General features: G+C 32.7%; 2 protein-coding genes and 1 pseudogene across 2 annotated transcripts; all 3 read left to right on the forward strand.

Annotated features, from left to right (window-relative positions):
• Window positions 1-3,379: 3,379 nt before the first annotated feature.
• On the forward strand, window positions 3,380-7,364 carry LOC120577621 (uncharacterized). The gene is made up of 4 exons (XM_039829306.1): window positions 3,380-4,014; window positions 4,248-6,763; window positions 7,043-7,151; window positions 7,223-7,364. Exon 2 carries the CDS (start codon window positions 4,361-4,363, stop codon window positions 6,251-6,253), a length of 1,893 nt encoding a protein of 630 aa, XP_039685240.1. The 5' UTR covers window positions 3,380-4,014; window positions 4,248-4,360; the 3' UTR covers window positions 6,254-6,763; window positions 7,043-7,151; window positions 7,223-7,364.
• On the forward strand, window positions 7,199-10,184 carry LOC120577531 (coronatine-insensitive protein 1-like; annotated as a pseudogene).
• Window positions 10,185-19,078: 8,894 nt separating this feature from the next.
• On the forward strand, window positions 19,079-24,250 carry LOC11409504 (1-aminocyclopropane-1-carboxylate oxidase homolog 1). Its single transcript, XM_003628565.3, has 3 exons — window positions 19,079-19,617; window positions 21,744-22,065; window positions 23,904-24,250. Exons 1-3 carry the CDS (start codon window positions 19,079-19,081, stop codon window positions 24,162-24,164), a joined length of 1,122 nt encoding a protein of 373 aa, XP_003628613.2. The 3' UTR covers window positions 24,165-24,250.
• The last annotated feature ends 1,671 nt before the right edge of the window (window positions 24,251-25,921 follow it).

Below are 25,921 nucleotides of genomic sequence, written 5' to 3' on the forward strand. Positions count from 1 at the left end.
CCGACAATAGTATCGTGTGTTGGAGGAGGTGCCGGCTCCGCGGAGGAAGAGTAGGATTCCACGCAGTGGTGGAGCCGGAAAAAAAAGCTCGAGTGGGCCACTAAATTATAAGTTTCTTTTTACAGTACAAATGTTAATTGAAACAAGTTTTAGTTGAGAGACAATGCAAGGGAGGTTTGAAACCCCCCACAAATTAGAAGGTGTGTAAACCTTTGCTAACCACCCAAGCATAGACACGACAAAAATCATGTATACTACTTGCGGAATCGCCGAAATCTAAAACCGTTGAAAATTGTTTAAAGTCTCACAAAATTGATCTATGATTTTTTTTTTTATGGGTGGGCCACTACACTGCTTTATAGAGATTTGGATGTGCCGAAAACAAAAAACTTCATATAATTGTTTAAAATCTCGCAAAATAAACCTATAATTGTTTTTTTTTTTTGGTGGGCCGTCCGTGGCCCACCCCATCCCATGAAGGGCGCCTATGAGTCCACGGAAGCAGTAGGGTCTTTTTTTATGACTTGTTACCTTTGAAGTTTTTTTATGACATTTTGTCAGATATTGATGTAATATATTTACATTTCTGCGTTTGCGTTTTATTTATGATATTTTGGTTAATTTTCGTTTATTTTGCTTGTCAAAATTATTAAGGAATGAATGAATGATTTAATGAATGATTGAATGAATGACGAAAACATGTATCTGCTATTAGAGGAATGGATGTATGTATGAATGATGGATGGAATGAAATTAGGGAATTAGTGCTTCTGCTTGTTATGGGACTGAGCACAAACATTGCGTGAGTTAACTCACGTAGAATCTGTATCCAGCGTGAGCTAAGTCACGCAGAGATTAACATTAACGTGACTTAACTCATGCAGTGTAAGTTAACTCACGCAGAATTAACATTAGCATGAGTTAACTCACACAGGGTATTTTGGAAAGTTTGATTGGGTATGAACAATTTTTGTTGGGAGAAGATAGAATTCTAACTTTTAATAAAAACAAAAGTGATAGTGAGCCCATTGCTCATATATTTTTAGGATCTCTATTTTTAGGCTAGATGTAGTTATTTTTAACGCAAGCAACATTTGAAAAATAAAAAGGAATAGCGAATTTTAAGATAAAATTGGTGTTGCATTTTAGTTTTCAACACCTCTTTAATCATAGAGTTGGTGTTGTATTGAAGTAGACAAGCTGCGCGAATCGAAGATGAAGTGGCACGCAAGAAAGAATGATACAGATTTTGCATTCGGTGTTTGATTGACCTGGATTATACTTTTTCGGAAAGCTCCGGATCTCACGAGCAAAAATCATCGCTTTGCCATGATGTATGGGTTATTTTAGTCATTCGAGGTCGTCTGAAGGCCGGAAACCCCCTTTTAATATTTCAGTATATTCTAGAACTTTTTATTTTATTTCGTTTTGTTATTTTTCGGCTCATACGGGTTTGTTATTTTTTTTAGTTTTTAGTATTTAAACAAAACTTATGCAGCTTAAGAGGCACTTTTTCATTCAATAAAAATATTCGAGACTTTTCTCTCAATTCTGGTGGATTCTGGAAATCCTTATTCAATATATTTAACGTTTATCTTTTAGATTTAAAGTTTGGTAAGCCTTGCTTCGGTTCTATGTCATGTATGTTAGTTTTTCAACACTTGATTATTAATAAATTAGGGGTTATATGACTTTATCATACCTTTTTTTTTGGATAAAAAGCAGGTACTGTATGTAATTTTATCATACCTTTATTATTCATAATAGTACAATGTTTCACACCAGTTTTATATTTAAAAGCGGGGTTATAGATACACATATCACACCAATTTATAGAGAAAAAAATGTATGATATGTAATTTTTATACCCAATAAAAAAATATGTGTATTTTTATAAGTTTCTCATACCAATTTCACATATATTAAAAAAAAGTTTGTGGTGTAGTTAATGTATCCATAATAAGTGTGAATTAATATTAATAAATTTCCCTTTTACAGTATATATATTTTAGGGTTAAATATATTTTTAGTCTCTATAAGTATATAAATTTTTTCGTTTTAGTCCCTTTAAATTCTTTTTTTGATTTTTAGTCTTCCAAAAGTTTTCAATTTTCACTTTTGGTCTCTCATTTAAAGTAAACTCATATGTAGAATTCATATTTTTGAATAAAATTTTGCGTAAAAGTTTATAATATTATAAGAATCTCTCCAAAAAATTATTAGAATTTTTCAACAAAACATGAATTAAATATGAATTTTTATATTTTTGGAGGTTAAAAACTCATATTTACTTCATGTTTTTTTTTTTTAAATTCTATATTTTTTGGAGAGATTTTTACAATATTCAACACATTTATGCACAATTTCTTTAAAACAAATACACGAGTTGACTTAAAAATAAGGACCACAAGTGGTAATTGAAAATTTTATATGGACTAAAAGTTGAAAGAATATTTTAGAGGGATTAAACGGAAATTTGATATATTTATAGGGACCAAAAACATATTTAACATTATATTTTATCACGTTTTATTGTAAATTATTTATTTTAATTTTTTCCAATATATGTGTATTTTTAAATTAACACTTAAAAAAGAATTGAATTTCAAAGAGTGGACCTTTGTAAAATTTTAGTAAAAAAATGAATTGTAATGTGGTCATAATTTCCTCTTAGAAAATATGTATGGTCATAATTTGAAAACAAAAAAGAAAGAAAATGAAACCAAATCCAAAATGAATTTTGTTTTGCCTTGTGAAATGTAAATGTGTTGCCTCAATAACACACATCATCTCATCTCTTACATTAAAATCATGAAAGTGTTATGTCATTGGGTCCACCCCTTTGCAAAGCTACCTACGTTCTCTTTTTTAGTGAAGTTAGTACAAACACAAGTGCACCATCGTTTCTAAAAATGGGGAAGAAGGTAAGGACCTAAACAAAAGCTTGAGATACCTTAAAAAACATCACACTTAACAGCTCTCAACAAGTAATAAGGATAAACAAAGAATCACATATAAAAAAAAGAGCATTACATTACATTTAATTAATTTAGAAATTATAGTAAAACCATAAAATTTCTTGTCACAATTAATTGTTGATAACCTTGAATCAGAAGTTATTTTAGACAACTGAGAAGTAATTTCCATCTACTTGGTTATTTTTCACTTGTTAATACACTAAAACTCAAGGTACGAAAACACTTTGTTATTCATTTGAAGCTTTGGTTATTGGTTTAGTTGTGTAACTGTATCCATGATTTGAGACCCTTCTCTTCACCATTCTATTTTTGGTGGCTGAATCTGTTATGTGCTCTATGTTTGTGATTGAATCAAAGTTTCATGTGCCAATCATAATATAAATAGTTTGTCAACAGTTTATAACTTGACATCAATAGTTTGTTGATTTCTTGATTTTTTAAATTCTTTGTAATTTCTTATTTCAGCTTTGCCATCTCTGTTCTGTGCAATTGGGTTTCGGTTTTCTTGAAGCTATTCTTTTCAAACAAGTTGTCAACAAGTCTAATTATTCCATTTTGCATTGTTTAATGTATGTATCTGATATAAATGATTTTTATTTCATTAAGATGTCGCCATTTGTCTTTAGTCTTGAAGGGGTCAAACTGGGAACCTTTATTGTTTATGCAAACTAAGGAATTGAACATTATACCCAATTTACTAGACAGGGAAGTCCGTATGTGTATCTTGCATGTGACTTGATAATTCTAAATGACTAGGTGATAAGATAAGCTCAAATTTATTCTAAATGGCAACCGCTCCGGCGAGCTTCGTTCACTACTTCCGGTGACTTTGTGTTCTCCACCGTATCTCCATTTAGCATCTCTTCTCCTTCCTTCACTGAGATCTCGATTATTCCAGCCAACTAGTCGATTTCCGGCACTACTCCTCCGGTGACGCCACCTTTTCCTAATTGCTTCAAGTTTTACTGAGTATTGTTCCTGGGTTCGATTCTGAAGTTTTCCTTATTGCTTCAAGTTTACCTGAGTATGTTCCTGGGTTTGATTCTGATTTTTTATTAGGGTTTGGCTTAGTTTTTCGGTTGCGCTGTTGATCTCTGGCTGTTTATCATGGTTTGCCCTTGGCCATTTATGGCTTCACTGGATTCTGCGGTGGTTCAGGCGAAGCCACCGGAATCTGGAAAATCATTTTCTCAGGTATTGTCTTCTCAGGTATTGGCTGGTCCGAAAGATTATCAGCTTACTCAACTTCCTCCGAAAGTTGTGATGGGGAAAACCATTCGCGTTAAAATCATACAATCTGAATACGCAGCTGGGCACGTTGATTGCAGCAGCAATATCCATGGCGGTTGACGCTGCACAAAGGTGATACCCCTTTATCTACTATGGCTTTGAAGTTAAAATTGAGTAATTTGTGGCCAAACATACATAATTGGGATATAACTCCACTAGGAAAGGGCTTTTTTGAATTTCATTTCAATACTGTTGAGGATATGCGAAGAGTTTGGGCAATGGGGGTTGTGAACTTGAACCCCGGTTTGATGCTATTCTATTGTTGGTCTAGTGATTTTTCTACACAGGCACAGGCTCAAACACACGCCCAAATATGGGTCTGTTTCTTACACTTGCCCCATGAGTATTGGCGTAAGCAGACTTTATTGGAAATAGCATCCGGACTCGGCACACCTTTGATAATTGATGATGCAACTTTACACAGGCGATTAGGGATATATGCTCGAGTTTTGATTGATGTTGATCTCTCCGAAAAACTGTTTGAATCCGTTATTGTGGAAAGAGAGGGACATGCTTTGTCCGTTATGGTGCAATATGAAAGACAACCCTCATTTTGCACTCACTGTAAAATGTTGGGACATGAAGTTCACAATTGCATAAAACTGAGCACTCTTAACATGGAAGAAGGTACATCACAGGTTCTGAAGGCACCAACAGGTCCACACCCAATCAAGAAGCTACCTGCACACAATGGGAAAGGCAAGAAACCTGTTGTGACATCTGCTAACAGGCCTGCTGCCACTGTTACCAAACCGGCCTACAAGTCTGCAGCCAGTCTTAATCAGCACCCAGACACAGTGGATTTAGACACTTCTGATCAAGAAGAGACTGCTAAGGAAGGAGATAGGGGGGATGTGGATGAGATTGCAGCAATCCCGAAGATTGGAACATCTTCAACACTATCTCTTCACAATTCATTTGATATTTTAAATGAAGATGGTGAACTCCCTATAGGGGAGGCTAGGCAAGCTGAATTAGAGGCTAATCACATTCCTAATGGTGAGTTAATTGAAAAACCTGTAATGTTTGATATAGGCCCCAAGGAGTTAGCTAATTCGACTCAAGTGGTTCACTCTAAGCTTCTTGTTGATTTGGAAAATAAGCTTCAGACTGAAACATTAAGTTCAAACTTAACAACTCCAGTTCAATGTAGCAAAGCAGGGAAGCTGATAGGCTCCTTCGCAGCATCTGACTCAGCTAGCCATGCTTTGGACCCAACTCTTGACTTGCACTCTCTTTCTGCTGAGCATATTGGCGAACCTGGTATGACAGATAAAGGCTCTAATAATCCAGTTAATGTGCCTCTAATTGGACATACTGTCTTAGTAAAAGATCCTCAGTTTACTATATTGAGATCAAAGAACACTGTACCTTTAAAACCACCAGACCCCTGCAGTACTAGGAAACTGCAACACTCAGATAATATTTCTGTTGCAGATAATCAGGCTCTGATCATTACTTCTGCAAAGACTGTTGGCTGCAAAGCTACTCCTGAAAAGACTGACTGCATTGCCACTTCTGTTTCTGTGTCAGCTATCTTTGCTGGGGATCCAAATCTAAGCAAGCAAGCTACCTCATCTAAAATCGCTACTTATGATGCTACTATTATCACTCCCATTACCACTTATGATGAGAATCTTGGACCTGACAAAGGCAGGATATCTCAACCTGCCAACTCTAAAAATACTTCTGAAGCTTGCAAGAAAAGTGAAAAACTTCTGAGCAAATTCTGGGCTGGTGGGTTGGATTCTGACCATGCTCCTGATGAGGAGACGGATATGAGTGATGAGCAAGAGCAGAACCTTGAAAGAGATATTGAGGAGGGAAGTTTATTCACTCCTTTTATGTCAAGAAGGCAGAAGAAGAATAAAAAGAAGAAACATCCCAATAAGCTAAATGATACAGGGGTTCAACACACATTTAGTGAACACATACAAACTCGTTCTAAAAAGTGCGTCATCAAAAGCAATCCCAAATATTTGTAATTGTTTGGATGGTTGTCAATTCTTTCTTAGTGGGATAATTTTGATTGTTTTGATATTTCTCTTTTTTAGTGCTAGATGTGTTGGTGAACTTGGCTGCATTTCCTTGTTTAGCAGCTTAGGTTTCTTTTGATTAAAAGCAAAGCTTAATCTAGATGCTAGAAGTTACTTTGCATCTTAGGAGTAGTTTTGGCTTGCTTTCTCTTGTAGGTTCTCTCTTTGTATAGGGTTCAGGCCCTCTCCTGCCTTTTATTGTTTTCTTAGCCTTTATCAAAAAAAATATAGCAGTTTCAAATTGAATTTATTAATTACTTATTACTTATTGCTTCTTGATTTCATTGTGTTTGTTAATAGTTTGTAACTTCACATCAATAGTTTGTTAATTTCTTTATTTTTTAAATTCTTTGTAATTTCTTATTTCAGCTTTGGCATCTCTGTTCTGTGCAATTGGGTTTCGTCGTCTGGTTTCGACGTCGTTCGCAGCTCTTCAGCTCTCATACTTCACTTTTCAAGGTAGAGTTTATTCATTTGAACCTTTTTTTTTGGTCTAGAAAGCATAAGGACATTATTGAAATACAATCTCTCTTCATTATTTCTTTCTTTCCTTTGTTCCAAGAACAATACCAAACCTACCAATTTCAACAAAGCAAAGCAAAGATGAATAATCAAGTTTCCTTTCATTCCATGCTCCTTTCACTTGTTATAAATACCCCTTCTACCATCATCATCTTCATCACACCAACCAAGCTTTCATTTCAGTGTAATAGCTTCAATTTTCAAATTTTATTTCAGCAATGGAGAATGAAGGCGTCAAAAGAATAAATGCGAGCATTCCAGATGTAGTTGTGGAACACATTATGCATAACATGGATGACTTCGAACTCAGAAACCTCTTTCTCAGGTAACTGATTGATTTTTGTAATTTGTAACTAACTTATTTTGTAACTAATGACTATTGCATCTAACAAACAGATATGTAGGGAATGGAGGGATATGGATTCAGATACACGGAAACACATCACAATTCCTCTAATTTACGCATCCACTCCGGAAAAACTCAAGAAACGGTTTCCTAAACTTCAATCATTGAAGCTCAAAGGGAAACCTAGAGCAGCAAAGTGTGGTATTATACCGGAGAATTGGGGAGGTTATGTTTCTCCATGGATTAAAGTGATTCAAAATTATGATAATTGTTTGAACTCTTTACACTTCAAGAGAATGATTGTGAGCGACCATGATCTTTTGATTCTTGCGGAGAGAGGCGGGAGTCTTTTTTCTCTTGTGCTTGATGACTGTAGTGGGTTTACGACAAAAGGACTTGAAGATATTTGTCGTTCTTGCACGTAAGTAGTAACTTTTCTTCTTAAAATATGACATATGAGAATAATAGTATTTCATGGAGCTTGATGTTGCTAAATTGTGACTTAATTTTACTTTCTTGCAGAAATTTAAGAGTCCTGTTTATGGAGGAAAGCTCAGTTAGTGAGAAAGAGAATGAAGATGGTAAGTGGCTGCATGAGCTTGCTTTGAACAATAAAGCTCTTGTGACATTGAATTTTTTCAAGACTGATCTTTTCTTAAATGAAAGCAAAATTAACATTGAGGACCTTGAACTGTTGGCAAAAAACTGCCCCAACTTGGCCTCTGTCAAAATTACTGATTGCGAAATCTTGGATCTGAAGAACTTCTTTCAATATGCATCTTCTCTAGAAGAATTTTGTGGAGGTTTCTACAATAAAGATCCAGAGAATTATGCTGCTGTATTACCAGCAAGGTTAAGTCGATTGGGTTTGGTAGAAATTAGAAAGGATGATTTGCCAATAATGTTCCCTTCTCTTGTAGCCCAACTGAAAATGTTGGATCTTCGCTATTCAACACTAGATATGGAGGATCATTGTACCTTAATCAGATTATGCCCCAACTTGGAAACCCTCAAGGTATGATTCTAGAGCTTTATCATGTTAAATTTGCTCACCCTTCAAATACTTGGTATGATTCATTTAATCTATTTTGGCGCTCTTTCAATTCTAGTCCTCTAGTCTTCAAAATTTATCCACCATGCATAAGTATATCTATATTTCACACAAAGTTTTAAACTGCGGTTGTAATTGCGCTGCGATCTTTGATATCATGGATAAGTGTTGCCTATGCAGCCACAATATCTGTCACTAAAGCCTCTAAAAACATTATGTTGTGGTTGCTGACTGCAACTTAAAACTATGATTTCAAAATAAAATGATATGGATAATTTGGAAGGCTATGAAAACATGAAACCGTTTATTTTATATTTTAAATATTTATAATGAACCAGTAATTTTTTCCCCATGGACAGTCAATGGATGTAATTGGAAACAAAGGATTAATCGAACTTGGTCAATATTGTACGAAGCTAAAACGACTAAGAATCGAAACGGAAAATGAACGAAGGGAAGACGAAGAAGCCAGAGTTACCCAAAGAGGACTAATTGAAATATCAAATGGTTGTCCAGAGCTTGAGTACATCTCAGTTAATGTATCCAATATCACAAACCAAGCGCTAATACATATCAGTACTCACTTGAAGAACCTGTGTGACTTTCGCATCACCTTGCTAAACCACCAACAGGTGATACCTGATCTTTCTACTCGATGATGGAGTAAAGGAATTACTACAAGGTTGTGTAAAACTTAGAAGATTTGCTCTGTATCTTAGGTCGGGAGGGTTGACAGATAAAGACCTAGAATACATTGGAAGATTCGGTGTAAACTTGAAATGGATACTTCTTGGTTATTGCGGTCAAACCGATAAAGGGCTATTGGATTTCTCCCAAGGTTGTCGAAGTCTTCAGAAATTGGAAATCAGAGGGTGCAAATTTTTCAGTGAGGTTGTGCTAGGTGTAGCTGCATATAATTTAAAATCTTTGAGGTATCTCTGGGTACAGAGTTATAGCCCATCGTTCCCTCCTGGGAGTGGTTTTCGGTTTTCAGCACGCCCATATTGGTTTACCGAGATGATTTCTACCAGCCAAGATGAGGATAATAATCAGTTTCTCGGTTATTACTCCATATTAGGAGGACCAAGAGCAGATATTCCACATACATTCTGCACCATCGTCTGGTTGGGTAATTGAAGTGTTTTTTTAGCTAGAGCAGGTTGGTTCCTTTTTGTTGTCTCAATCAATTACACAGCCTCTATCTCAACAAACTGTCAGAAACATAAGAGATTGCAAGAATGAAGCATTAACTAGATAATACCTCATAGTTCAACTTGCATTATGAATTGGTTTCAAATTTTGAAAATAAAATATTATAATTCAGTTTCATAATTCTTAAGTGGCTAATGAGGTTCGGACAATGTCTGAATCGTTATGGAGAGCTTGAGTTTGAATCATGACAAAAGTAATAATTGGTTAAGCTTTGCTTACCTCTGAAAACCAAATAGTGAAAACCAAAATTTATATTCATAATGCTATCGAAACACATAGACAATGTATCACTTCATATACTCTACTTTTGTAATCACATCTTAAAATTAATTATACTCTAAACACATCGAATTCACATACTCTGTACTACTTCCGAAACTGACGCACTGGTTTTGGGGCATGTATCAGAGGTGTAGCTGGTGTTTTTGTGAAGGAATTGTCTGGCTTGGTGTGCAATGAGATGCAGGTTCATGAAAGGGAAGCGTGCTATGTTGAAGGCAATAGAATGTCTGCAGCAACTCGAAATTTCAAGTGTGACCCTATTTTCTGACTCCAAGATACTTGTTGATGCAATTCATCCTCGGGTTGAAGGCCTATCTGAATTTAATATGATTGTTAGCCGTATTAGTCCTTGTTTAGAATTGCAATGTAACTTTTAGGTGAAGTTTATACGGAGACAAGCGAATTTGGTAGCTCATAGTTTAGCTAGGGTTTGCCAATTCTTATTCTAGCCACCAAGTTCATGATTATGTTCCTCCTTGTATTTCATCGTTATTTAATGATGAAACGAGTTAAGTTCATGATTATGTTCCTCCTTGTATTTCATGATTATGATCCTCCTTGTATTTCATCGTTATTCTAGCCACCAATTCTTATTCTAGCCACCAAAATGTCGCTTAAAGATACCACTCTCTTCTTCACAGCGCAGACTGTCCAAATTATCATCAAGAGGTGTTTTTGACATGCTTCCAGATTCTTCTGAATGCGACTGCTCTGCTTTTCTATCGGAAACTTCTTCAGAATACCCGGAAGAATCATTATTTTTACCAACATGCTGGTCCAAAACGACACTCATTTCCTCTTTAAGGCTACTAAGCTAAGAGGAGAGATCTGGTTCATAGCCGTATCCTGTCCTGAAATACGCCATCATTTATAACATTGGAGCAAATTTTTACAATCACATGCATCTAATAATACCGAGTAGAATTTTGCAACAATGTTATTTGTTTTCTCTATGGGATGGAAAGAGTCCCAAAAGAAAAACTTTGAAGCATCTGAGCAACTGAACATGCTGCCCCTGCTGCATGCATAACCTATCTCAAACATTCCAGTAGCACAACATGCCACTGAGGCTGATTCAAACCCAAACCCTGTGAACAAAAAAAAAAATTAATTTATAATGTGCTTCATAATGATAATTTATTTATATAGAAAAATATTAAATTATATTATCTGTTGCAAGGTTTTCTTATGATGTGCAACATAATGTAATAGGGATTTGAAAACACCAATTTCATATCAGGGAGCTCCTGATTCAGCTTGGAGGTTATATTCTTGAGCTTACCATTGAACTCAAGTGCTATGATATTGTAGCTGGCAACACAACCATTCTGGCCCATAAAATTTGTAGTTCTCCTCCGATTAGATGAAAGGGACCAATTAAAAAGGATTAACATTTTGAAATTAAATTTGATCCAACAAATCTTTCTATGCAAGGTAAAGAAAACTGAAAAGGTAACAATTTAAACTAAACAGGCTCTTCATAGTAGGAATTGGAGTGATAATTGGAGACTGGAAAACAGCAATAGTACATGAATAGTGATATACCTGAAGCTCGGCGTGCCCATCATCAACTGCATTAATAGCTGCCTTGAGAACCCGAATTGTGGTTGGGCTATTCCTGAGTATATCCCTACACCATTTTATTGTTTCTTTCTCTAAATTTTCTAGCTACATCAAATGAAAACATTATATTGACCATAAGTAGCTTGATTTATAAACATTGTCATTCTGCTAATGTTTTTAGCACTATCCGTTCCTTTTCAATTCTCGAATTTTGAGCAAACATATATTCCTAATTATTCGATGTTTCAAATTTTTTAGTTTGTGCAAAATATATGACAATTTCATTACAGTTTAAATTCCATATACATTGAAAATGAATATGAAGAATGACTTTGAAAAAAATAGATATCTAAAAGTAAAATTACAATTTCATGAAAGGAAAAGAGCTTACTGGTACAACAATATTATCCACCATCCAGAATAGCATTATTGTGGATGAATTGTTAGTAAAAATAAGTAGTTTTAATTTAATCTTCACCAAACGTGATGTAACATCCCAATATTTTATATATATTACATGTGGTAACCCTCTCTATTTGTATTTAATTAATTGGAACATTGAGTTTTACTATTTATCTAGTTATTTTATTTATCAATTTGGTGTGTCTAAGTTATGATAGGTAGTTTTAGTTTGATGGTTTTTGTCCTTAATTTTTGGTTGCACGTTGCTAACCTCATGGTTTCAATTATCATTTATTCTCTTGTTTGCCAATCTACTCACCTGTAAGCAAAGCTATAGTAAATTTAAAAATAAAATAATGAAAGAAGTAGATAGAAACTAAGTGAACTTTGACTCTTTCTTCCCTTATGTTGTGTGCCACCTCACCTTGACCTAATCTATCTATAATGACTAGATTACTCTTTAGTTTAGTCATGCCAACCTTACTCCCTCTTTCTCCTATATCTACGTCCCACTCCCCAAAATGAAGGAACAAATCACTTAGTCCTTACTCCCTCTTTCTCCTATGATCAAACCAATTCAAGATTTCCCCAATATTTATATCTCCCTCGTTCTCTCTAGCATAATTCAGTTTTCCTCTTCCTCTTTCTACAGAATATGTATACTCCCTCCTAAATAAATGAAACATCGGCAAATGATCCTTTAACCAGGTAGTTTTCCACGTAACCACATCATCATCATCATGTTGTCTATTCAAAGGTCCTAAGTTTCTTCCTCTCTATAACTTGCGCATGGTTATTGCTCCAAATCCAAATCCCCTAGCAATTTGCTCGTGGGCCTTTAGAGTTTCTTGCTAGATATTGTTCGATTAGGAAGGAAAGCTTTTGAGGTAAGGGCGCTTCCCCATACTTATCATAACTGTAACTAATGGTTAGGTATTATGATTTAAAGAGTATGGTTCATAATTGTTGTTAAAGGGAAATGAAATTAAAATAGAAACTTGTATTGTAATATTATGTTTTATATGATATTTATGCATGAAGCTGATATGTGGAATGATTTATGTGAAGAGGATTGTGATTGTATCATGTCTGATATGTTTCTGATGTTTTTTGGTGTTTGAGAAAGAAATGTTTGATATATAAATTTAAAGAAAGAAAGAAAATCAAGGAAATGTGAGTTTTATGAAAAGATTGGTTTTTGGGTCATGTGCAATGATGGTTATTAATATTTGATTGTGTTTGCCTAAGTGGCGGGATTGCATTCATCGTCATGCATGCATATACATTTCTGTGTGCCTTAGTGGCGGTTAAAAATATATATATGTCCCCTAGTAGCAGTTAAATATTTTGTGTGCCTTAGTAGCGGTTAAATATTTTGTGTGCCTTAGTGGCGGCTTATCTCCAGATCATTTAGTTTTTAGGAGCATGCATTGCATTGCATAATAACCTAAAGAAAAATAAAAGATGAATGGTTTGTGAATATTTCTTTTCTTGTTAGCAGCTTATGTCCAGCATTGATTTTATAATTTTGTACTGTATGTTTGATTGGATTTGTATGATTTGTGGTTTATGGAAGCTGACCCCTTACACCAACATTTTAGGTTCTAAAGAAGAGATGATGCTTTGGTGTTTTGCATGAAGAGCGTGCGGGGACGAAAATGGGTTTTTGGATTAAATTGTAATTGTAAAGATAATTTGGAGGATATTTATTCAAAGTTTTAATTAAATTATGCTAAGAATTTTCGTATAGGTTTTTGGTGAGAATTTATTATTGATAAAAAGAAAATAGTAGTAATTTTCGAAAAAAGAGAATGATTTAGGCGTAATGTCTTGAATCAAAATCCAGGGCGTTACACGTGACATGATAGAACTTCAATAACCAGCATCAAAGCTCCCAACCTTTTATAGAGATACAAAGATAAAAGATGTTACAATAGAGGAAAAGGAGCTGCAAGTAAACTTTCTTATCTATTATCAAATTATCTTGTGACTAAATGTTTGATGAGTAAAATTGTTCAAATGAAAAGGCAAATTATCGAAGCACCTTAGGACCAGTTTGGCCAGAGGTAGCATTATCTGCTGCAATGGTTAGATCACAAACCATATGCAATATATGCCCCCCTCCAATAGCATACCCTGCTATCTGTTTTAATGTTAGCAAATAATTTGCAGCTGCTGTGAAGGCTTTGTGCACAAAAAAGTGAGATTAAGAATAAAGGTGCACAGAAGTAAGCTAGGAGAGTACCATTACGATTACTGGTTTTGGAAGGTGGCGAATCTGCACCTGTAATAGGAGAAAAGAATGAAGATCAAAGTATAAGAATAACAAAGGGACGAGTAATATATTTATACAACTTGAATTGAAAATTTTCTCTTTACAAATCATGAAAACAACATTGAGTAAATAAGCAATTTTCCGTCCTTGGACTTATGACTGGTTGGACAATTTAGTCCCTCAAATTGAAGAAATAGCTAGGAATTCAGTCTATTAAATTAGAGAACGTTGGTCAATTTAATCAATACTCCAGAATTATGCACCACAAGGTTCCTTCAGTGTCAATGTAAGCAACTTTTCCATTGCCTCCAAATTATATGTAAGCAACTCTTTGATTGATAAGCAAGCAAATTTTGTGTATCATTGGGAGAATTTTATGTATCATAACAATTCCATAATCAAAGAACTTTCTGTAACATATGCAGGAATTATTCAGAAACACAAAGAGCAGGTAAAATCAAACACACAGAAAACATATAGCAACACATCAACTTCCCACAATCCAACAGACATAAAACATGCAAATAACAAAACAAAACAATAAACATCTCATAAGAAACTTGTTTTTAAACCATGCCTTAGATATTATTATAAATAATGAAATCTCCAACCTAATCAATCTAGTCAGCAGAATATAGACTTGAGGCTTTTCCAGAACAAACTAATGAGCTTACCTTTTCCAATTTTTCAGCACACCTACAAATCACTCAAACTTAAGCCAATGCTTCAATCTTAAACAAAAAAAATTACTTCATAACTCTTAACCCATAACCTCATGTAATTTTTTTAACTACATGTCTAAAACTATAGTTTCATACCTGTATCATAAACACTACTTTCCATATACCAATGCATATAATTTGAAGAACATTACAAATTCAATATTAAAATGGTTCCTTAACACTCATCATCTTTTACCATATTTGTTCAATTTCACAATTAGATTAACATCTTCCATATTTCAATATTAAAATAATAGTGCTTCACACGCAAAAGTTTCTACATCATCAATTGTTGAGACATCAAATGAGAAAGCAACCAAATTTTGTGTCTCATTGGGAGAATTTTTTGTATCATAACCATTCCATAAAAGTCATTTGTCTGCTTTTTTGTGTATTAGAACTCTGATAGTAAGCGATTCATATTCAACAAAGGATGGAGATGAAGATAGGAAATATTAGAGTATGTTCTGTATGTGAAAACATTTTTATGTTTTCATTTGTTTTTTACTATGTTATCTGTTTTCAAATTTCAAAAGAAAAAAAAAAAAAGTTGTTTCATTAATCAAACTTCAAACAATACAATGATTTTATAATCAAATTTAAAAAGTAAAAGTAGAAAATACGGTGTCATTTTATCAAAACAAACATGCCTTTAATAGCAGTAGTACACACCACCCAGTAACAGACATAAAACATTCCAACAACAACCAAAACCTAAAAATCTTCTACCGGAATCAACCAAACACAAACCGAAACACCAAAATCAAAACCTTCAAATAATAAGAAAAAATTCCTGAAAACATGCAACCACAATTGATCAAAAATGAAATCAAGAAAAATTCAACCCTCTAACCTTCAATACAACAACCCAATGGGAGAAGAAGAACAAAGAAACAGAAACAACACAAAAACAGAAATTATATCAGTAATCTAAACATGCATGCTAATATAAGATGAAAATACTAATATATGTTTCTTTTGAATTTTTGTGCAGCAATAAGTGGATAAAAATCTTAGGAATTTGAGAAATTGCAACAGGTTGTTTTTCATTCTTCGTGAAATCTTTGAGAAATCTTAGGAATTCAATGGTAAAATTTTCTACCCACTTTTATTACCTGGAATTATTGTTTAAATCTTTGTGAAATCTTAGGAATATATGTTTTATAAAGCACACATGGTTCATTTTTTGGTTTTTTGTACATAATCAGGAAATAGTTTTGGCCCTTTATACTTTTTCTTTGTTGCTAAAAATTATAAACTTTTTTCAAGCTTGTGACAAATAAATTGAAAACTAAACTATAAATGTTTTCCTGTAGGGTGCTAAAGTCGTGGTAATGTAGTTGTGCAATTAGCTGCAACCAAAGATGTGCAACTTCAAGGAACTTTTGTTTTTCTAATCATGTGTTTAAATTTTAGTTACATTGAGCACAAGACCCCGATTGCATTTTGTTTTTCTATGTTTATTGTTCAACTAGCCCGTTACTCATAACTTTGTGGTGTTACTTTTAACTTATGTAGTCATTTAATCATTTTTGGTCTGGGTTATGTAATTGCATTAAATTAAATTGAACTATATGTCAAATGATGACATCTTCCCTTTAATGATGATAACAACATCTGATTTACCTTAGAAGTGCATTATATATTTTTATTTTGGTGGTACATTCATAGTAATATTTTGTTAACGCCACCATATATCTTTGTTCGCCTGTGCCCGTGCGTTGCACGGGTGGGAATACTAGTAGGTAAACATGCATCCATAGTTAAGTTTATTGAGAAACCTTTTAAACAGAAACTAAATCAGATAATTAAAATTTGCAGCTTAACTAAAGATTAATTAAATGCACTTATCATTTTATCATGCCAGGATTACTATCAGAAAGCTACATAAAACAATACACTACCACACATTTTAGTGCAAGAGAAAACAATCAAAATAAATTATTTTAATCACAACTTGTGTGGAATTAATTAGAGTGAAACTCAGATATTTGCCTAAACATTTAAACTAAATGATTGCTATACAGAAAGAACATAGACAAAATTGGTGATTGAAAGCCAAAAATGGGTGATACATATAAGAAACCTTGTACACATATGCACCATTGTGCCTTAGAAAATGAGGTGTACAACACAAAATTAACAAAGACTCCAGAAGCAACAAAACCGATTGATCATGTTTCTCACACAAGCAATTGGAATCTGCCTTCCAGCAGGCTTAATCGCAACAATACAATACACTGCAAAATTCAACAGACTTGAAGTTAGTTCCAAACTCATGGATTTTAAGTTTCGATAGAAAAACAAAATAAAAAAAAAAAAGAGGAATATGCTGGAGAGGGAAATGCAAAGAAAATATCAACTTAATATTGTAGTTATTCACAAATATGATCTTAAATGAGAGTCATAACATTATATAGACGAAGGAAATATACTAATGTTGGTTGATTCTAAAGAATCAACTCACAAATAAGAACAAAAATGGAACAAATTAAAGCAAATAATGGTAGCAGAATTTTATGGCTCATTTTCCATGTCAAAATTTTATGACTACAAATAACTTACATGGTTTTGATAAAATTAACACCGGCGCGTCGTCAACTTCTTTTTAAGCTCTTGAAAATTTTCTTCGCATTTCCTATCCCACACATATGTTGTCCTTTCCGAGTCAATCGTGTCACAAGTAACGCTATCTGCAAAGATTCTTTGATGAACCTCCTATGATACTCTACTTATTTCCGCAACCATCTTGGGAGCCTCCCATTGCAAACATTGCATCCACTTTATAAGGATTAACTACTATCCCATTACTAGAAATCGCATAACCCAGGAAACTTACTTCTCGTAACCAACATTCACACTTCGACATCTTAGCATTCCACCTATTTTTCTTTAAAGTCTGCAACACAATCCGCAAACGTTTTGCATGCTCTTCGTTTGATTCAGAGTATACCAAAATATCATCCATGTATACTACGACAAACTGAGCTAAATACCTGAGTCCTGAACGCAGTCTTGGGCAGATCCTCCAATTTCGCTTGAATCTAATGATATCTTGATCTGAATTCTATCTTACTAATCACACAAGCACCAGCCAAATGATCCATCAGATCATCAATCCTCTGATCTTCTTAAAAATTGACAGTGACATATGTTTGCGCTTGATCTGAGGTCGCGTATCACTTCTCCTAAATAAAAATCCTTTATGCAATTTTTTTTCCTCCTTGCTTTAATTTCGTCCTTTAGAGAATCTGCTTCCTTCAATCCCTTCTTAGTTGTTGCTCCTTCATTAACCCCTTCCATCATCTTGAAAGTTTCATTCCTAGGATTGTCAAGAGTTGTTCCATAGAATTCTGGTCTTGTCAAGTTTGCAAGTTGAGTCGACGTTTGTCCCATCTGCACCTCCAAGTTCTTAATAGCGGCCTCATTCATCTTCTTAATTTCTTCATGAGCATTGGATAATCCTTCGAGTTTACCATGTGTCACCTTCATTCTCTGAGTGATCATATCTTCTAGATTTCTTCTTGGTTTCTGCTGTCGAGTGCCTTGAGGTGGGCGATTTGCTTTTCGTGGTTGGAAAAAATTGTTGATTTAGTAGGAGAAATTTGGGTGTTCTGCCCAACTGGGATTGTATGTGTTGGAATAAAACACACTAAAATGAAATAAAACATCCTCTTAAAAAATAATTAAATAACAAGTTTTGTTAATCTTACTTTACAAATGACAAATATTCATAAAATATAAAACTCAGGTTTACTTTTTGTGCGTTTTAGTTTTTTTATTTTTAGGGAAAGGACCCTGGTAATTTGAAATTCGATTGAAATGTAAGTAAATTTTAATGAAAATTGTTCTACTTAAGAATTGCATTTGGAGGTTTCCTGTATAATTTTTTCGTAGGTGTAACTTATTACCATTTGAGTCCAATATTACTTTAGAGATTTACTTTCAATTAATATCCATTACATATTTGGTAATTAACCTTAGGGTGTGTTTCTGATTGAAGGTTTATAAGGGGAATGGAGGAGATGACTTAATTTTCTTTTTTAAATTACGGACAGTAAAAAATAATTTTTAAAATAAATAAAGAGTTATTGAAGTATTATATGATCATTTATCATGTTTTTGTTTCAATGTTTTTAAAATATTTTATAGTGTATTAAACTGGTAAAAAAAAATATTAAATGGAAAGATTCAACTACTTTTAATTTGTATTAAATGAATTCAACAAAAAAATAAATATTCTATTAAATTGGTCAAAAGAAAGTCAAATATACTTAATATACAATTTTTATTTATTTTTTTTACGAAAATACACATCAATATATGTATAACACCTATTACATGACCTTGCATTCAGAAAATCAAAAGTTATCTTTAAATTTATGTATTTTCTCTCATTATGGAGGTCAAAAACTCAAATTTGTCACATGAAAACGATGATTCCACATATGATAGAAATGATGAATTGAAAGTTTTTGATGATTCAAAACTTGGTGTAAGAGGTCTTATGGAGCGTGGGGTGACAAAGATCCCACGCATGTTTTATTCTGGAGAAGTAAACATCATCAAAAACCCAATCAAAAACTCAATGTTGAATGTTCCCATCATAGACCTCAAAGACATCCACATTGATCCCTCTCGTCGTGTTGAAGTAATTAACCAAATCCGAACCGCATGCAAGGAGTGGGGATTTTTTCAAGTGATTAATCATGGAATTCCCATTGATGTATTGGATGAAACAATTGATGGAATTCGTAGGTTTCATGAACAAGATCCCGAAGTAAGGAAACAATTTTATAATCGGGATATGAAAAAGAAAATTGTTTATTTATCAACTACTAGCTTGTATCGAGATAAGTCTGCTAACTGGAGAGATAGTGTTGGATGTTTCATGGCTCCCAATCCGCCCAAACATGAGGAACTTCCTGAAGTATTTAGGTAATTAGTTAATTTTAAATCATTTATATATTTTTTTGAATGTTAGTATTGATAGTGATTGTTAATATTATGTCAGAAGTGAGGATCGCTTTATTCTTTAACTCCTTCGTCCCAACCATCATAATTTTTATTTTTTGAAAATCTGGTATTCGATCCAAGAATCGACTACTCCGAGGGGACCAATCTCATCCCCCACTTGCGAGGGGCTCATTTAAAGCCAGAACAAGCTCTGTATGAACTTGCCCACCGAAATTGGCATCAGGAGGAATCAAACCTGAGACCTTGAGAGGAGCAAACTCCAAGATCCCAAGCAAACCACTAGGCCAACCCTAAATGGGTTCCCAACCATCATAATTTATAATTAGTATTATGTTTGGGATATTATTATTATTTAAAAAAAAAAATTAATGAACAGGGAATTATTATTATTATTAATTAAAGAGACATTAATGATCATTTTACAATGTCAAACTCTTATAAATGTAAGGGTTAATATGTCTTTATTCCCCTGTAATTTGGGCGAGTTCCGGTTTTCCCCCCTGTAAAAAAAAAAGTTTAGATTCCAACCCTATAATATAAAGATTCTCTACAAAACACCCCTGTAATATGAAGATTCTCCACAAAACACCCCTGACCCCATTCAGACGCTGATGTGGCACGCCACTGTGTAATTATTTTAATTTTAATTTTTTTTTAAATCTGACATGTGTGTAATTGTTTAATAAATTATTTTTAAAAAGATAAAAAAAACTGAAAATTAATTTTCAAAAATTTAAAATCAAGAAAAAAAAAATTTAAAAAACATAAAAATTAAACTGGATTTTTTTTCAAAAAATAAAAATATTAATTTTTTTACCAAAACATTCAAAAATTAGCTTATATTATTTTTTTCGAATATTTTTAAAATTTTAATTTAATTCGGATTTTTTTTTTAAAATTTTCGAAAGTTTCAAAATATAGTAAGTGTATGAATTTTTTTTATATAATATTTTTGGAAATATATATAAAGAAAACAACCCGTTTTAGCTTTTGGGTTGGCTGTATCTTTTTAAAAATGCCCACAATTTTTAATACAAATAACACATGTAACAAATAGATAAGAATAAATTTAAATATTAAAAAAATTTCCAGATTTTTTTTATCCTCAATTTTTAAATATTAAAAAATATTCTCAAATCTGTAACACATCGTAATAAAAATCTAAATTTTCCTAAATTTTTAAATAAATTTGTATCAAGATTTGTTTTTTTGTTGAGAAAATTTAAAAAACTTATTTTTCGAAAAAAAATCTGTTTTAAACTTCAAAAAATTTATATTCCAAATTTTCAAAAATAATTTTGAATTTTTTTTTTTGAAATATATATTTCAACATTTTCGAAAATAATTTTAAAAAATTTTGAAATATATATTTTTCGTAAATTATAAATTTTGAAATTTTCGAAAAATATATATTTCAGAAAATATTTTTCGTAATAAAAAAAAAGTCCTGATTTTTTTAATTTTTATATATTTTTTTAAATAAATAAAAAAATTAATTATACAGTCAGCACGCCACATAATCAGATATGCACAGTCAGCATGCCACTCAGCTTGCCACGTCAGCAATTATGCACAGTCACATGGGTCAGGGGCTTAAATCAAAGAATCTTATTTTACAGGGTTGGAATCTAAACTTTTTTTTTTACAGGGGGGAAAACCGGAACTCGCCTAAATTACAGGGGGTAAAGACATATTAACCCTAAATGTAAATAGGATATCATATGGAAATTCAACACTGAAAGTTATTGTATTAGTGCATTCCTCAAATATTATTATGTTGCAAGATTTTTTTTTAACACACTTAAGTTTTAGATATTTTATTTTCTTGAGATTAAAAAGAAATTTTAATTCTTAGAAACATAAATGGATTGTCATTCTTTTCACATGATGATATTGCACTCTATTTTATTTATATATATATATATATATATATATATATATATATATATATATATATATATATATATATTATTGTCATAATTTTAATATTTGATATGGGTTTTATTATTGTATAAGTGCCTTTAATTTTGAATTATGGTAGGTTCAAATTATTTAGATTATTTTATTTATTGTTTGTTTTCTTGCAGAGACATTATAATGGAATATTCCAAGAAAGTAGCGACATTAGGCAGTACCATATCTGAGTTATTTTCGGAGACTCTTGGATTGCATCCATCTTACCTCAAAGAAAGGAATTACTTCGAAGGAATTTTTATTCAAGGTCATTATTATCCACCATGTCCTGAACCTGAATTAACCATGGGTGCGTCCACACACACTGATCCTGCTTTCATGACAATAGTTCTACAAGAACAATTGGCTGGTCTTCAAGTTCTTCGAGATAATCAATGGTTTAATGTTGCTCCTGTGCACGGAGCTCTTGTTGTCAACATAGGAGATCTTCTACAGGTAAATTTATTTAAAGGAAGGTTAGATGACTTATTTAAATATGTTAAAGCAAAATAGACTTTTAACTGAGCTAACATGACATACCTGACTTATCCCTAAAAAAAGGTCATACCAACCTTCGAAAAAGCAATTTTAGACCTAACAAAGCTTATGATTGGTAACATGTCACGATTTGGTCTTGAATTATTTTAAAATACCATATCTATTTACGCAAAGTTTGATTTGGCATAGCCTATAAATTCCTCTCCTAACTACCTAATTTTAATTAGGTGATTTTTTATTGAACAAGTTGATATTATATACAACCATAATAGTAAGGTTGATATCGTCGATAAAGTATTAGGAAAATTTCTCTTTAGACTTTCATTTTTTCTTTCAGGAACCCTGAAAAGACCAAAATATTTCCAACGACAATTAACGGTCATTCGCTCTTTCCCAGCGATATCCCACCCCATGACCACTCATGAAATGCGTCAAGATTCTACATAGTCTCAAGAAATATGAGGTCAATGTGCTTGTTGCTCTTATAGGTAAATATGGTACATCCGATCAGATAGAGCAAGAAAACTCTCATGCACCATTACATACGGTTATTTCTCTCCTTTTCCCTCCCAACCCCATTCTCCAACTTAGTTTCCCTATTGAGGTGTTCCTCTTATAATCTCTTCAACCATGGAATAATTACAAAAGCACTAAACTTTTCACACACTCATCAATCGCACTGTCCTCGCCAACACCAAGGAACCCAGTTATTAGTTGGACACCCCTATCTTGGGAGATCTTTTCCACGTGAGTTATAATCTTCCCTTCGATATGGATATGTAGAAGACACACCATATCATCAAGTGTGACAGTCATTTTCCCAATAGGTAGACAAAAGTTGTTGGTCTCCTCATACCACCTCTCAGACAAGGTTCTCTACTCAAAGTAGAGAACCCGGTATGAAGAAGTGGGGAAAGACAAAAACCTATAACTGGAGTCCAGAACCAGTTCATATTTGTGGGTGTGTAAGTATGGTTATCTTCTTTCCATGCATGATGGCTTTACATATATGACTACGACATTCAAGCATTTCATCAAACACTTGGAGTGCTAAATATACATTCTTAGTTCATTGTATTATTTCAAGTTTTAAACTACCACATTGAACTTCTTAGTCTCAACAACATTCAGAATGCAAACATACAAACATTTGATCATTTACTAAAAAAAAAAAAATCAACTTTACATTAACCTTAAACACTAACATATCACCAATTTAAAAAAAAAAAACTACCATATAAAATTAACACGTGAATACAAATGGATTATGAACAAGTGTTAGATTCTTGAAAAGTTGATTGACTTTGAAGAAATGAATTGGATGGATATTGGTTTGAGAGATATTGAAGGGAGTTGATGTGTTTTTGTGTTTGAAACAAAAGTGGGAGTTCATGTTATTGTTATGAAATAAGATCAGAATGCAACAACATTTAACGGTCACTGGGAAAGAGTAAATAGTAGTTAACTACTATATTTAATATATAAATATACAATTCAATCTATATAAAATGAGCTAAATTAACCAAGTAATTGAGTTCAAGTGGTTAATGAGTTTCATCAATGATGAATTATTTTGGATAATCTGACTTTGATTTTTGATAGAACAATTTTTAGTCATACTTCATTTACCTCTGACCAAACTCAAAAATACCAGGGTCCCTTTTTCTTTAGAACTAGAGGGTTAAAAAAAAAAGAATTTTGTATAAAAAAATGAAATTATTGTCATAATTCATAGTTAATTAGATATCATTGTAACGAATATATACTTATATCAATTTATTTGTTAATCTTTACAGCTTATATCAAATGACAATTTTAGTAGTGTTTATCATCGGGTGTTATCAAATCATAAAGGCCCAAGAGTTTCTGTAGCTGCCTTCTTTGGAAATTCTCATGATCTGGAGAAAGCTTCATCAACGATTTATGGTCCTATTAAAGAATTGTTATCAGAAGAGAACCCACCAATCTATAGAGATACTAGCTTAGGAGAATTCATGTCACACTATTTGACGAAGGGGCTTTTTGGGAACTCTGCATTGCAATCTTTTAGGTTGTAAAAGTATCATATTTCAACTCCAAAATAAACTTAATAAGTTGATACTTCATCACGTGGTTTTTGACTTTTGTTAAAGATTGTGGTTTTTGGCTTGTTGTTATGATTTTTATCAGCAATAAAAAAATGTTATATTTAATTAATAATATTTTAAGTTCGGAATGATGTTTATAGATTAATAGATAAATTATTTTAGAGTTGTTTTTTGCATATTCATAAAATACTTAATATTTTTTGTTTAAGATTGTTGAATTAATATGAATGTTAAAAAAGTATAGAAGTTTGAAGCTATTTTTTATAGTTTTATATTAAAATCAAACATTACAGAAAATAATGAAAATTATAAACCAAGGCAATATAAAAAAATTGTAACATTTCTCAAAAAAAAAATAACATATGAATTGTATGTCAAAATAAAATAAAATAAAAATGCATTTGGGTTAGTCTGATGACATTGGTTTAAGATTTTAGAGTATCTTCCTCAATATCTCAGGTTAAATGATTTTTCCCCTTAAAGTCACACTACAACAAAAATGAGATTTAGTAACACTTAAAAAATATTACTAAATAAAGAAATGTTACTATTTATATTTAGTAACTTCTGTATAAATGTTAGGTAAAGCCCGTATTACTAAATTATTTCAGCGACAATTGAGAATTTTATTTCTCAGCTAATTCCTAGCTAAGTCGTTGCCAATCTCAAGCAAACAGTTAAAGTACAAATAAATAACATTAAGGATCACAGCGACAAACTAGCTCTGAAATATTTCCCTAATTAAATTCATATTGCATAATTGTTCACGAATAGTTCCCCTAGTTATACACATAGTAAGGACAATAATATAGATAATTTTAAGATCAAAATGTTTCTACAATTGATACAAAATAATAATAGAAGAATTCTACAAGAGCCGAATGCCACATGTTGCAAAAGTACTCTTTTTTTTTTGTGGTCGGGATTCGAACCTCGAACCTTGCATATTATTAAAGATATATGTTAGATACTAGTTTGTAGTAGTATATATACTTGTAATAACCTCATTAGTGGGATAACTTCATCATTTGTAATATTCACTTTTATCATCAATACAAACATTATTTGAGTTTTCTCTCATTCCTTCCTTGGATATCATGTTTACTAACATGGTATCAGAACAAATATGGTATCCACCTTGAACAATTTTTAGGGTTGCATTTTCTCATTCTATTTTCCTTTTCTTCCTCACTCTGATTTTCCATTTCTCACTTCATTTTCTTCATTTTCCTTCTTTCATTTCACGTGAAAACATCTATTCTTTCAACTTCATTCTGATTTTCCGGTTTCTACTTCAGTTACTTTGATCCGATTGTGTATCATGTTCGATTTGATTCTGTTTTGCAATTTCACTTTGTTTTGTGTTTTGTTTCTACTTCAGTTACTTTGTTTTCTGTTTAGCTTCATTATTGGAAGCATTGGTTTCGGTCTATGGTTTGAATGCATCAACATGGATTTGTTTTCTATGGTTTGAAGACATATCACATGGCTATGCATCTCTATTGGCTTGCATTTGGTTTTTCTTGTCTCGGCTCAGCATCGGAGGGCATCTCTTTTCTTATCTTTGGAACCTTGGTCTTGTCACTTCATGGTACCTTTGGTGTGACGTTTGTTCAACATATGACCTCCTTCCATTGTAGATTTTGGCCCTTCCTTGCACTTCTTTTGGATATCATCATTGATTTTGGATATCCTTGTTTTTTCTTGTTTTGTGCTTCTGTTCATGA

Source organism: Medicago truncatula, chromosome 8, assembly GCF_003473485.1.
Source record: "Medicago truncatula cultivar Jemalong A17 chromosome 8, MtrunA17r5.0-ANR, whole genome shotgun sequence".
Classification (NCBI taxonomy): domain Eukaryota; kingdom Viridiplantae; phylum Streptophyta; class Magnoliopsida; order Fabales; family Fabaceae; genus Medicago; species Medicago truncatula.

Excerpts from the sequence above, each read along its gene's own strand:
- LOC11409504 (XM_003628565.3), top strand. The coding sequence starts at position 19,079 with ATGGAGGTCAAAAACTCAAATTTGTCACATGAAAACGATGATTCCACA. Across the intron at positions 19,618-21,743 it reads GAACTTCCTGAAGTATTTAG|AGACATTATAATGGAATATT; the intron begins GTAATTAGTTAA and ends GTTTTCTTGCAG. Across the intron at positions 22,066-23,903 it reads ACATAGGAGATCTTCTACAG|CTTATATCAAATGACAATTT; the intron begins GTAAATTTATTT and ends TAATCTTTACAG.
- LOC120577621 (XM_039829306.1), top strand. The coding sequence starts at position 4,361 with ATGGCTTTGAAGTTAAAATTGAGTAATTTGTGGCCAAACATACATAAT.